We start from the raw sequence: 13,362 nt of genomic DNA, 5'->3' as shown, positions 1-13,362 counted from the left end.
AAACTGTAGCAAAGAAACAATATTTCAACAAGATTTTTTATTATAATTATTAGTATTATCAACAACTTAGAAGCTTCCATATTTGATGTTGATCTCTTGAAAGATACTGGAGCTTTACTCTTTGGATATATTAGAGCTAAAATTCTATATTGACAACTTTTTGTTAGAGATACGATTAGATTAGGATCAAATTATATAGGATGTTTAGTGGTAATTGCTGAAACACCGAGTGATCTTGGGGTACAGTACTGAGAACTAGTGACAGCTATTTTTGGAGTATCGGACTGTGTCGGGATTTGGTCACAAGATCGGATCCGATCAAGTAGTCGCATGTTTTCAATACCATCATGCTTTTTGCCAGCTGTAAATCAAACCACTCGGCAAATATGTAAACTGAGTGAGATTGTTGCTATTTAGAAACTAATGATAGTAACAGCCCATCATGTAATGTTCTTGAGGAGAGCTCGGTTTTACCCTTTAAGGCCTGGGCCTATTTTGTCCGATTTTGCATGCCTTTGCAAAAAATGTTCACAATGGCCTGGTTGGGTCCCTTTTTTCAGGGCACCATAACCTTCTTGTCTAAACTGTTGTTTTCTTCACTGACCAATTATAATCAACATTTTGGACCTAAAAAGACAAAAAAAAATCCCAAAGGTTTTTGTCAAAATTTGTAATATTGATGTCCCATTGACAACCAAACATGCTCAACGAACCGTTTTGAAACTTAAAAATATTCAACTTGTTAGAATAAACATTAAACAGAAAAATATGAGACTGAATAGAAACAGCAGGTTTGGTCATAGGTGTTTTTGTCCTTTCTACATACTATGGTCAAAAGAGGTTATATAATATATACTGTAAAACAACAGTGAAAAATAGTAAATATATATACATATATATATATATATATATATATATATATATATATATATATATATATATATATATATATATATATATATATAACATCTAACACAAAAAGGGTTTGGGGATATCTCTCCTTATCAGAGTATTATACTGTACATACAATCAAGTTTATTGAATACACACATCTATATACGAATTGAAAAGATTGTGAAAAAAATATAACATTGAAAAAAAGTATTTCAATAAATATTTACAATAAACCAGCTCAGCTCAATTCCTTCAGGCATGCCACTCAGTTTCGTCCTGGAACAAAACACAGGGCTGCATCACACAGCCCACACTTCCAGGGGGTGTCCTCCACCTTTCGCCCTTTGTGCACTGCTGTCACTCTTCTCACTCGCCCACTCATCCAAAGAAAACAATGACAAAACTGGCCCATCCTCTTCCTCGAGTTGATGAAATAACACAATTGCTTGCGCTAAGTTTAGTTTTCGATTCATTCCGGACTTTTGTCACAAAGTGGCTCGCTCAATCCAACCGGCCGTTGCTCGCTACCTCGCCTCCCTCTTGTTAGACGGCGCCACACTCTGCAATATATTAAAAGTTTTGGGATGAAGTCCTTCCTTTGTGACCTAACAATGGCTCCTGGGATATGTAGTTTTTCATTGTGCTTTTCCGTTTTGAAAAAGGACAAGAAATTTATGGAAATATGGACATACACACATGGTCCATGCAGTGTTTTAATGTTTATTTATGAGGTCAATAAAACTCTAGAACTCAAATGACATTATCTCCTGTTTTACTTGGTCGATTGACTTCAAGCAAAAAAGAACGCGGACCTCAACTTCAGCTCTTTCAAACCAGAACAACCAGCGGCACGTGGGTGACGTAATTACAGCCTGACGAGGCTTCAGAGACGATATTCGCGCGGAATGCGTCCTGTCGCTGCCGACACGTCAGATTATAAAGGGTTAATACAATAAACGTTTTTTTTTTTTCATTTTTCATTTTTACTGGTCTAAATACTGTATATAGGCATCGAATTGGTATCGGATCGGTTTCGGCAAAACATATCTTGAAACAACAAACAAACAAAATCGAATCGGAAGTAAAAAAAAATCAGCATCGGGACATCCCTTCTAAGGATATGTCCGGAACTTTACTTAACTGTTTCTTGCAGTGGTTGCAGTGGGGTCTCTTGGCTTTAAAGATGACTGACTGTGACATGTGGTGGCCTGCGCCTTGCCTTTGCTTTCCTATGTTTAAAGTATCCTGCCAGGGTACAGGACAGGAGCTCCATCAAGATAACAAGAAAAGAACAAACACACACACGCAACACATGTGCATTATTCAAGAGTCACTTAGCACGCAGGCCTTTCCCTGCATGTTTTCCCTTAGCCTGCCGCTGACCCGTGAGATCACAAGTGGAGGGAAGAAGAAAGAGGGACAGCAGAAGTTAAATAAAAACAATAAAAATGGCTTGTACTCTGACATGATGGTTTGATGTGTCACTACTAGGGGTGTGACTAGGCATGTGCCGGTTACCGGTTTCAAGGTTTACCGTGGTATGAAAGCATCCATTCCATCATACCGTAGTACGGTGTTCGCTATTATACATTTCACAAAAATGCAGCCAGAAGTGTCTTGGGAGCGGCAGCGCTCACCCCTCCCTCTCCGGTTGTTGCTGCTATACAGCCAGCGAACCAAAAAAGAAACACTCCAAACACAAGTCGTACTTTTCTTGAATTGATGGACGTCTCAAATCATGGTAACTGAAATAAAAAAAAACGAATAACATTTAAAACGTTGTACAATATCCATAAGAAACAAGCTTGAATGAAGGAAAAAGGATAACATCAAAAATCGCTAATTGTGACAGATGATCTTGCTCTAAGCACAAATGCACGTTCGCTGGACAAGGAGAGGTCTCACTCCCAATGTTTTTTTAGATGAAACCTTTACACAACAATATTTACATTTTAACTAATTTATACATTTTTAACTTAAAAACTTATGAAATCTTTGTCTTTTTAACACAAAGGCATGACATGTAGACTAGAGTTGACACAATGGCTGAAAATGGCGAAACTTCACTTGAGCTTCTTGCCCCCTCAGATATATTTTAATTTTATCTAAACGTGGTTTTTACTTTTTTATAGCAATAATTTTTGTTCTTGCTCTAATCTTGAGCAACCTGAGCTGTGGCTGTGGGTAGTCTATAAATTCTATTGAGTTAAATTTTATTTAAAATATTTATTATTTTTTTGTTTATTTATTTTGACATTATATTCATGTTCCAATTTCCAAATATGTTCTGAAAAAAAAAAAAAAAATCCCAGAATTTTTTTTTAACCCACACATCTCAAAGTAACACATTTTGGAGCTATAATGGCAATACTGTGATACCATGAAACAGCAGTATTTTTCCCCAAGGTTATCGTACCGTCAAAATCTCATACCGGCACAAGCTTAGGTGTGACCATATATAATACTTTAATAGGGTATCGATATTTTCTTGCCAAGAAATTAAATATCTCTTTTAAAAGATGTCACTTAAACCTTTCACTAGAATTTAATTTAAGTCATTAACTGCCATTGACGGCTCTAGACGACCAATTCATGAATGTTCATTCGCCCCCTCCATCCCAGTCATCGTTGTTAATGGCAGGCAATTATTTAAGAAAGATACTCATTTGTTTACAAGAATGTTGCAATATTATACTGTTGCTTTATTTATTTACAGTTATATTGCACTAAAATATATTCTCATAGGCTGTGAGGAAGACAAAAGTTTTTGGCAGATTGTCCGCGACAGTAACATTAAACATTTGTTTTTTTTGCCATTTAGAAATAGCTTGTTTTTGTCTTTGGTAGGTGGATCGTAGAATATTGTAGATTGATTTCTGACCCATGTGTCGATGATTGTTGTATTACCATATTGTGAGAAAATCATTGTCGTGAGCATTGTATTGCAAATAGTATTGTATTAGGTAGTAACCAGAAGTTCCACCCATAGTCATTATCCCAAGACAAGAGTTTGAAATGCTGATTTATGATTGATCGAAGGCAGAGACAACTTGACAAAAAAATGACACAAACATTTTCATATTAGATACTTTGCATGGTCTACATTTATTTTCTCTGCTTTCAATACAAATAAGTACAACAGCAAGAAGCACTTGATAAACTTTGTCTTGCTCAATCTCAAGCTAAAAAGAGTTCCTATATCGCGCTGAAAAAAAGGAAGCGGGAATGGGGAAGTTTCCAGTTTTAAACTTTTGCAAATGGAGGATGCCTTTGCAGAGACGGTCGGCAAATGGTGACACGACACCAGTGACGTGAATCGTAAGACTTAAAGATAGATGCGCTTAAGTTATTTTCCCATATTTTAACCTTTTTCATGCATGAGATGTGTTGAAATTGGACTGTGTCGTGGTTGAGTGTGTTATCTGTAGAGGTGTGCATCGGCACTGCCCTCACGATTCGATTCGATTACGATTCGGAGGGCCACAATTCGATTCGATTGAGAGGGTCACGATTCGATTTGATTCAGAGGGTCACGATTCGGTTCAATTCGGCAATGCATCGCGATGCCTTAAAGCCTGGGATGCATTAAAATTCTAAAAGCATATTTTTCGTGAATCCTGAGGCAACACAAGCGGTCAGACATTAAACAACTTTTTATTGGCTCTTGTGTCACTCCTGGTTGAAGTCAAATGAAAATACTTTCTGATATATATATTAAAAAAAAAAAAAAAAAGATCGCAGCATTTAATTGGTGCTTTGAATGAGACCAGGGCTTTCTCTTTTTTTTTTACACACAGTAACAGCCTTTCACACAGTGCAACATCTGAACTCCTGTGCAAAATCAGTAATAACAGTCACTGTATTTTAGTCACAATGACCCATCAATAAAAATATTCAAGTAAATATTAAAGAAAACGACAAAGAAAATATTGTAGTGCCGCAGCATCTTTATCGCAATATCAAACCAGGGATCAGTTCAGTTGCAAACAAGACAACTAAATTGCAATGTAGAACAAAAGTAAAATGTAGGCTTAGCCCACTATATATGTGCAATCAACTTAGAAATGCAATCAGTAACTACCACATAACAATAAAAAATAATGAATTAAAATGAAGTGCAGCAGCATTTTAGCAGCCATAACAATCTGTTTCAACATGAGGAAATATCAGTTTTTTGCAATCGAGAGAGCAGAGAGATAGTAGAGGTTAGATCGGGCCTAAAAAATCCAGCCCGACCCGACAGGGCCCGCTGGTATTGAAGCCCGACCGGGCTTGGAGTGATGCGAGAAAAAAAAAACGCAACAGCAGCAATTTATTTTCATTTCTTCAAGTTGGCAGAAAAAAACGCAAGTTTTCTTAATGTTTGAATAGTCTACATATTTTTATGATCATTATAAAAGCATTTACACAACAAAATAACACTGGGAAAGTTTAATATAAAAAAACATGCGATCTTGCAGACACACAGAGGAGAAGATTCAAAAGGATCACATTTTTGTTGCCTTTGTGTGCATAAAAAAGTGTCTTTCGTAACGAATTCTCAGTTGGCAGAAAAAAAACGCAAGTTTTCTTAATGTTTAAATAGTCTACATATTTTTATGATCATTATAAAAGCATTTACACAACGAAATAACGCTGGGAAACTTTAATATAAAAAAAAAGCATGCGATTTTGCAGACACACAGAGGAGAAGATTCAAAAGGATCACATTTTTGTTGCCTTTGTGTGCATAAAAAAGTGTCTTTCCTAACGAATTCTCAGTTGGCAGAAAAAAAACGCACGTTTTCTTAATGTTTAAATAGTCTACATATTTTTATGATCATTATAGAAGCATTTACACGACGAAATAACGCTGATTTTATCCCATTTTTAAAAAATAATTTATTAGTCCGGCGCGGCAGCCCGACCTGACCCGAATGTGAATGCTTAACATTTTGGGCCCGACCCGTTCGGGTTCGGGCACAAAAATCTAACCTCTAAGAGATAGGACATAACATAACATAATGGCTGAAGCGGAGAAAGAGGGAGCGAGAAAGATTATTGATGCACCTAAGACATTGAAAGCAGACATCTGGAGACATTTTGGCTTCTACGAGGTTGGTGGGAAACTTGACCAGAGTTATGCAGTGTGTAAAAAATGAAAATGAGAATAATAATACAAATGGGGAAACCAAATCCGTTGCATCACCGGAATTGCGCAGGGAAGATTTTTGAACGCACTTATATATTTTAAAATGTGCTGAATCAATTCGGCTTGTTGCCCGCATCGAATCGAATCGTCCATGCCCCGCATCGGGATGCATCGCCGCATCAATTATTGTTGACACCACTAGTTATCTGTGTACAGTATTATTTTTTGCAATCGCGGTTGCAAGTTAATTTTTTATGCAAATGGGTATGTTTGTTTTGAAATTAGTCGCGATGCAACATCACATCGTGTCTTATTACACGAGAATACAAGTACTGTACTTGCCCTCGTCATTCTTCCTCCACGCCAACTAATAGTGGGAGCGCTGAGCACTAAAGCCATCTTGATGTTGTCACTTCCTTGTTCTTAACTTAGCATAGTGTTTTCGCGGGGTCTTAAAAAGTCTAAAATGTTTTAAGTCCAATAATTTCAAATTAGTGCCTTAAAATATATAAAATTCTCCTAAGATCTCATAAAAGGTCAAAAATGCGACCGTGACAGGTCCTAAAATCTATTGGCTTTACTTTTATTGAGAACATGAATAAACTTCAATGTCGCTTTTAAATGTTTCGATTTTTAGGGAAGCTATAACATAACTGCAAAGTGGAGCTACCTTTTGCTGCCCGGTCAGAATTTATCAAACACCAGGCAGAGCTGGAGCTGGCAGAGATGAAGATGCTAAAGTTCTCTTTGGGAGTGATCAGGAATGAGCATATCAGAGGGACAGCACCTGTTAGAGGATTTGGAGATACAGTCAGAGAGGCCAGACTGAAATGGTTTGGGCATGTCCAGAGAACAAATAGTGAGTATATTGGAAAAAGGATGTTGAATTCCATATGCCAGGCGGGAGGTCTAGAGGACGACCAAAGAGGAGGTTTATTGATGTAGTTAAAGAGGATACTAAGGCAGTTGGTGTGAGAACAGAAGATGCAGAGGGCAGAATTAGATAGAGACAACTGATCCGTTGTGGCGACCTCTGAAGGGAAAAGCTGAAAGGAAAATAACAGCTATTATTGTCCATGCGCAGTTGTGTGTTGAGAGCTTAGTTAGCATAGCAGCAAAAAAAACTTTTAAGCAGAACATAATTATAGTATACTGGACTGTCTCAGAAAATTAGAATACACAATATTCTAATTTCCTGACTGTCTCAGGAAATTAGAATATTGTGTATTCTAATTTCCTGAGACAGTCCAGTACTTGCATCCATGGGTAAGTGGCCAATGGACATTGGCTGTAGAGTTTACAAGTCTTGATTCACAACAGATAAAATAGAGCAATAAAGAAAAATAAATACATATACTTTGCAATTAATTTTGTGCCTCCAATTTTCCTTTGTCTTTTGTACTTTTATCCCGTATTGATGTGAAAAGGGTCTTAAATTGTATTCATTTTGGGCTTAAAAAGTCTTAAATTTGGCTTGTTGAAACTTGCAGAGAGTTTCAATATTTTTGTCAGACGACCATTTCCTGTCATTGGCACTTTTTTTCCCCGTGACCTCAACCTCACGACACTGTTTGCCTTCTAACCAGCCGAGAGGCACTTTGCTCAGCTTACATGCCTACCTCCATGGGGAGCGATTTGTCTAAAAATATTTACAGAAATACATCCGCGATTCACACGTTTTCAAGATCAACAATTTTATAGGCTATTTTCATGTGTGTTATAGATCCACCAATGTACGCATGATTTTCAAGTTTTTGGGATCCACTAGTATAGCTATGTTCACAGATGTTAATGAAATCCATAACTATATTCGCGAAATTCACAGGTTCTTTTTTTATGTCATGCGTGCATTTATCATCACTTATTTGTAAACATTTGATTCTGCTCGTGAATTGTCGAAAGTGTGTTTATGGCTAAGAGGCAGCACGCATCTATTTTTGAGACAAATATCATGCATTTAGGTCAGATATGCACAAACAAGCACATTCGTGATTTACACGTGTTTTTCAGATTCACAAATACTGTATGTCAGTGATTATCCCAAATACATTTGTTATTTTCATGTTTGTCAGATCCACAAATACATCGATGAACTGTTCATATTTTTGAGATCCAGAAAATATGTCCACGATTTTCATGTTTTTTTTTTTTTTTTTTAAATGATGTGGTTAACTGTGGTATCATGACTATCATTTGTGAGTTTTCTGCCCCTTTCCCAAAGAAACTAGTGGGTCAACGCGCGTTTTTTCCAAGCCGATGCAACCCACTACCAATTGGCATTTGGCACCTTTCCCATTGACAAAAAAAGCCGTGTCTTTTTTTTTTTTCCCACCCGTCTAACCCCCCACCCCTCCTCAGCCGTGCGTAAGGTTACGTGACGTCACCATGTTAAAATGCGCGTCGACAGATCAAGGAAGTAAACAATGCAGAGCAACATGGAAGCTTCCTTTCCGTTTGTGTCCTCCGTTTTCATGCTTTTTACTGCCCTCAAAATGATCGAAATGCAGCAAAGGATCAACACTCTGCTTGTGCTGAGGCAACGTAGGCGATGTGAATTCTTCTTCTACTAGCTTTGTTATGAGCATCGACGTAACTACGGTTGTGGGGCGTGTTAAATGGGAGGCGACTGGCACGTTGTTATGACGCATCACGTAAGAGCCTACGTCACCACGTAGATTAGCGTGTTGACTGTTGACCCGGGGTTTTGCTTTCACACTGCATGACGATCAGAGCCGAGGTGATTTTAACGCGAGTCGCTTGGCGGGTTGACTGACACGGGTCGAGGCGGGTCGCAGCACCTTTCCCACTGCCACCAAAAGCCGATTGTTAGTGGGTTGACAATGAAAACAGACAACACAAACGGAAAGGAGGACTCCATGTTGCTCTGCATTGTTTACTTCCTTGAACTGAATGAATTCGGTCGCACTTGTCAACGTGCATTTTAGCGTGGTGACGTCACGTAACCTTACTCACAGCTGAGGAGGGGTGGGGGGTTAGACGGGTGAAGAAAAAAAAGACACGGCTTTTTTTGTCAATGGGAAAGGTGCCAAATGCCAGTTGCTACTGGGTTGCATCGGCTTGGAAAAAACGCGCGTTGACCCACTAGTTTCATCGGCAAAGGGGCATAAGATTCTGTTTCATAAAAGTAAAAAAAGTGATTTGCATTTTACTGCACTGTACATTCTAAAAATTCGATGTAATAATCTATGAAACTTGTTAATGTTAACATATGCGGTCATACTCACTTGTTTTTTTCTTGCAGGATGAGAATGCGGCGCCACAGGGTGTTCTTGCTGTGCACGGTTGGGCTGTGTGTCATCTCCTTCCTGCACTACTACAAGGCCCTCCATTATGTGTCCCTACTGCGTGAGCTGTCCGCACCGTACCCTAACATCAAGTCCATCATTATGGTTACCGGATTCTTCTGGCAAGAGAAAAGAACTGAAACCGGTACGCAGCTCAGCCCCGCTTACCCCGAGGAGGCGCCCCCACTCCCGGTCGTCTACCCGTCGGACACCAAAGCCAGAGGGGGCGCTTTGGTGGGAATGGCGACAGACGAGATTGAGGTAGCAGTGGGATCTAACATGTTGGGCAATGGGGGACTGGAGATGAGGGCCATGGAGGTGCCGGCGCCTCCTCATCCTTGGGAGAAACCAGATGATGGACTGAAAGTTGACATTCAGGTAAGACGAAAAGAAAAGCAATAAACTGTTACATTAGAAATATACAGTGGGACAAATAAGTGTTTAGTCAACCACTAATTGTGCAAGTTCTCCCACTTGAAAATATTAGAGAGGCCTCTAATTGTCAACATGGGTAAACCTCAACCATGAGAGACAGAATGTGGAAGAAAAAAAAAACAGAAAATCATATTGTTTGATTTTTAAAGAATTTATTTGCAAATCATGGTGGAAAATAAGTATTTGGTCAATACCAAAAGTTAATCTCAATACTTTGTTATGTAACCTTTAATGGCAATAACGAAGGCCAAACGTTTTCTGTAACTCTTCACAAGCTTTTCACGCACTGTTGCTGGTATTTTGGCCCATTCCTCCATTCAGATCTCCTCTAGAGCAGTGATGTTTTGGGGCTGTCGTTGGGCAACACAGACTTTCAACTCCCTCCACAGATTTTCTATGGGGTTGAGATCTGGAAACTGGCTAGGCCACTCCAGGACCTTGAAATGCTTCTTACGAAGCCACTCCTGCGTTGACCTGGCTGTGTGTTTGGGATAATTGTCATGCTGAAAGACCCAGCCACGTCTCATCTTCAATGCCCTTGCTGATGGAAGGAGATTTTCACTCAAAATCTCTCGATACATGGCCCCATTCATTTTTTTCCTTTACACAAATCAGTCGTCCTGGTCCCTTTGCAGAAAAAACAAAGCATGATGTTTCCACCCCCATGCTTCACAGTGGGTATGGTGTTCTTCGGATGCAATTCAGTATTCTTTCTCCTCCAAACACGAGAACCTGTGTTTCTACCAAAAAGTTCTATTTTGGTTTCATCTGACCATAACACATTCTCCCAGTCCTCTTCTGGATCATCCAAATGCTCTCTAGCGAACCGCAGACGGGCCTGGACGTGTACTGGCTTCAGCAGGGGGACACGTCTGGCAGAGTAGGAGTCCCTGGCGGTGCTTAGTGTTACTGATAGTAGCCTTTCTTACTGTGGCCCAGCTCTCTGTAGGTCATTCACTAGGTACCCCAGTGTGGTTCTAGGATTTTTGCTCACCGTTCTTGTTATCGCTTTGATGCCACGGGCTGAGATCTTGCATGGAGCCCCAGATCAAGGGAGATTATCAGTGGTCTTGTATGTCTTCCATTTTCTAATAATTGCTCCCACAGCTGATTTCTTTACAACAAGTGTTTTACCTATTGCAGATTCAGTCCTCCCAGCCTGGTGCAGGTTTACAATTTTGTCTCTGGTGTCCTTCGACAGCTCTTTGGTCTTGGCCATAGTGGAGTTTGGAGTATGACTGAGTGAGGTTGTGGACAGGTGTCTTTTATACTGATAATGAGTTAAAACAGGTGCCATTAATACAGGTAACGAGTGGAGCCTCGTTAGACCTCGTTAGAAGAAGTTAGACCTCTTTGACAGCCAGAAATCTTGCTTGTTTGTAGGTGACCAAATACTTATTTTCCACCATGATTTGCAAATAAATTCTTTAAAAATCAAACAATGTGATTTTCTGGGTTTTTTGTCCACATTCTGTCTCTGATGGTTGAGGTTTACCCATGTTGACAATTATATTAGTGGGAGAACTTGCACAATTAGTGGTTGACTAAATACTTATTTCCCCCACTGTACATGTATACACAAATTGACCATTTATAGATACCTAACACTAAATAGATAAGATACTTAAGATATACTGGTAAATGTGGACAGCAGCATTGTTGGATGAATTAGGAACATTTTTTCCATCAAGCAACAAAAGGATGACTGCCTTGTTTTTGTCCCATCTAGACACAGCAGGAAAACCATCCCAACCCACCTGTGCACACTCACGCGCCACAAGACCCGGCCCACCCGGCACCGTTCCGTAAGGTCAAACCGCCCCCGGACTTGTTGGAATCCATGGGCGACCTGCACACTCGCACTTACCAGCTGCGAGATGACAAGACCTCGTTCTTCGCTCGAACCCGAGCTGGAGCACTGTGCTTCCGGCAGGGCACTGAAGTGGCCAGCCCCAGGGAGAAAGCGGGCGTCGCCAAGGAGGGTGGCCGCAACACCGCCCAGCGAAAACCTCTGGAGGTCCAACAGCAGGCCTCGATCACATCCAAAACCAGGGTCATTCGGGGTGGCAAGCGGCTGGTGAAGTGCGTGTGCCGGCCCGGCTGGCACGGACCCTACTGCGGAGTGCCCACCATGGTGTACCACTCCAACCTGCCAACCAAGGAGCGGCTAACGCCCAGAGAGACGCCTCGCCGCGTCATTAACGCCATCAATGTCAACCATGAGTTTGACCTGCTGCACGTACGCTTTCACGAGCTGGCACAGGCTGTAGACCTTTTCATTGTGTGCGAATCCAACTTCACCGCCTATGGGGAAAAAAGACCTCTCAGGTGACCACCTCGCCGCCAAGTTATTTACAAAATGTAATTTAATACTAGCTGTATGGAATGAATAAGAGCTGAAGTGGACATCAAAGCCAGGAACACAATAAGAGCTGAAGTTAGACATCAAAGCCAGGAACACAAAATTACCGTTCGAAAGGGCGTCAATAACATGTTTAGTTGTGCAGCGACAGGAAATGGCTTCATATTGTTACCCAGTTTGTTGATAACGTAACTATTGGGGAGGAGAGGAACAGATCCTTGTACAGGGTTCGTAAGGGTTTCCTCAAGTTAAATTTAAGACATTTTAAGCCCTAATTAAGACAATTTTCTAAAAACGTAATACTTATTTCACAGCCATATCGACAACAAAAACTAAATCTGTGTATTTGTGTTAATTTATTTTTCGAAAGTGAAAATGTGGAATGTGTGCAGGATGTAAGAATGCAGTACGTATATTGAATAGGCAACTCACGCGACACCACCAATTTGGCTACATAAGCCGTTTTGTCGGCACCACAAGTAAAAGTGTTGGCAATGTCTGAGTCTGGGAACATGTACCTGAAAAGCTCAGAAATGCCTTCATTGCCACTGTAGGAATTGTGTTTAGCAATCGTGTGCAGAGTCCGCAACTTTAATGGTTGCTGTGGACCCAAACGATGTGCGTAGATCCACTCTCGCAAATCCACTAGCAATCGTAGTTGGGCTGAGATGCAAGGGGCTGCAGCACTAGCAGCTTGCTGGCTGACTTTAGCTTCTGTCTCTTCAGGCTCATGAGATACTGGCTGGCTCAAACAGGCAGATTGAAAAATGCCGGCAACGGAGGGAGTTTGTTTCTTTCCTCTCATGGTGGTTATGTGCTTGGACGGTTTAGCATGGGACTTACAGAAGTTAGATACAGTGTAGTGCTGCAACGATTAATCGATCAACTGAAGTATTCGATTAGAAATAAAGATTCAAATTTAATTTTGCTGATTCGAGTATTCGTTTAATTAAAGTGGTGTTGTAATGGTTTGTTTTGAAAGTGTTTGCATTTAGTTGTATTGATTTGGGTGGATACACTGCCCTCTATTCCGCCTCTTTTCACATGGCTGAATCCAGCTGCTCCCTGTTAAGACCAACATAAGCTAAGTTTTTGTTTGAGCTTATGTTTTTGTAATGCATTCATAAAGTAGTTTATAAGTATAGCTCAGCTTAGGTATTTTAATTTTTTATTGTTCCTTATCCGATTACTCAATTATTCGAACAAACTAGTTAATCGATTAATTGACTACTAAA

At 40.1% G+C, this 13,362-nt stretch overlaps 1 protein-coding gene across 2 annotated transcripts in view; it reads left to right on the top strand.

Annotated features, from left to right (window-relative positions):
• Positions 1-13,362, top strand: part of mgat3b (beta-1,4-mannosyl-glycoprotein 4-beta-N-acetylglucosaminyltransferase b) — a 65,760-nt gene that overhangs the window by 33,503 nt on the left and 18,895 nt on the right. For both annotated transcript variants that reach the window (XM_057842421.1, XM_057842422.1), the window contains 2 exons: positions 9,288-9,708; positions 11,495-12,093. In XM_057842421.1, coding sequence (XP_057698404.1) covers positions 9,288-9,708; positions 11,495-12,093 — 1,020 coding nt within the window. The remainder of the gene's footprint in view (positions 1-9,287; positions 9,709-11,494; positions 12,094-13,362) is intronic.

The sequence above is a fragment of the Corythoichthys intestinalis genome, chromosome 8 (genome assembly GCF_030265065.1).
Source record: "Corythoichthys intestinalis isolate RoL2023-P3 chromosome 8, ASM3026506v1, whole genome shotgun sequence".
Taxonomy (NCBI): domain Eukaryota; kingdom Metazoa; phylum Chordata; class Actinopteri; order Syngnathiformes; family Syngnathidae; genus Corythoichthys; species Corythoichthys intestinalis.
This window is presented reverse-complemented; position numbering and strand designations above follow the sequence as displayed.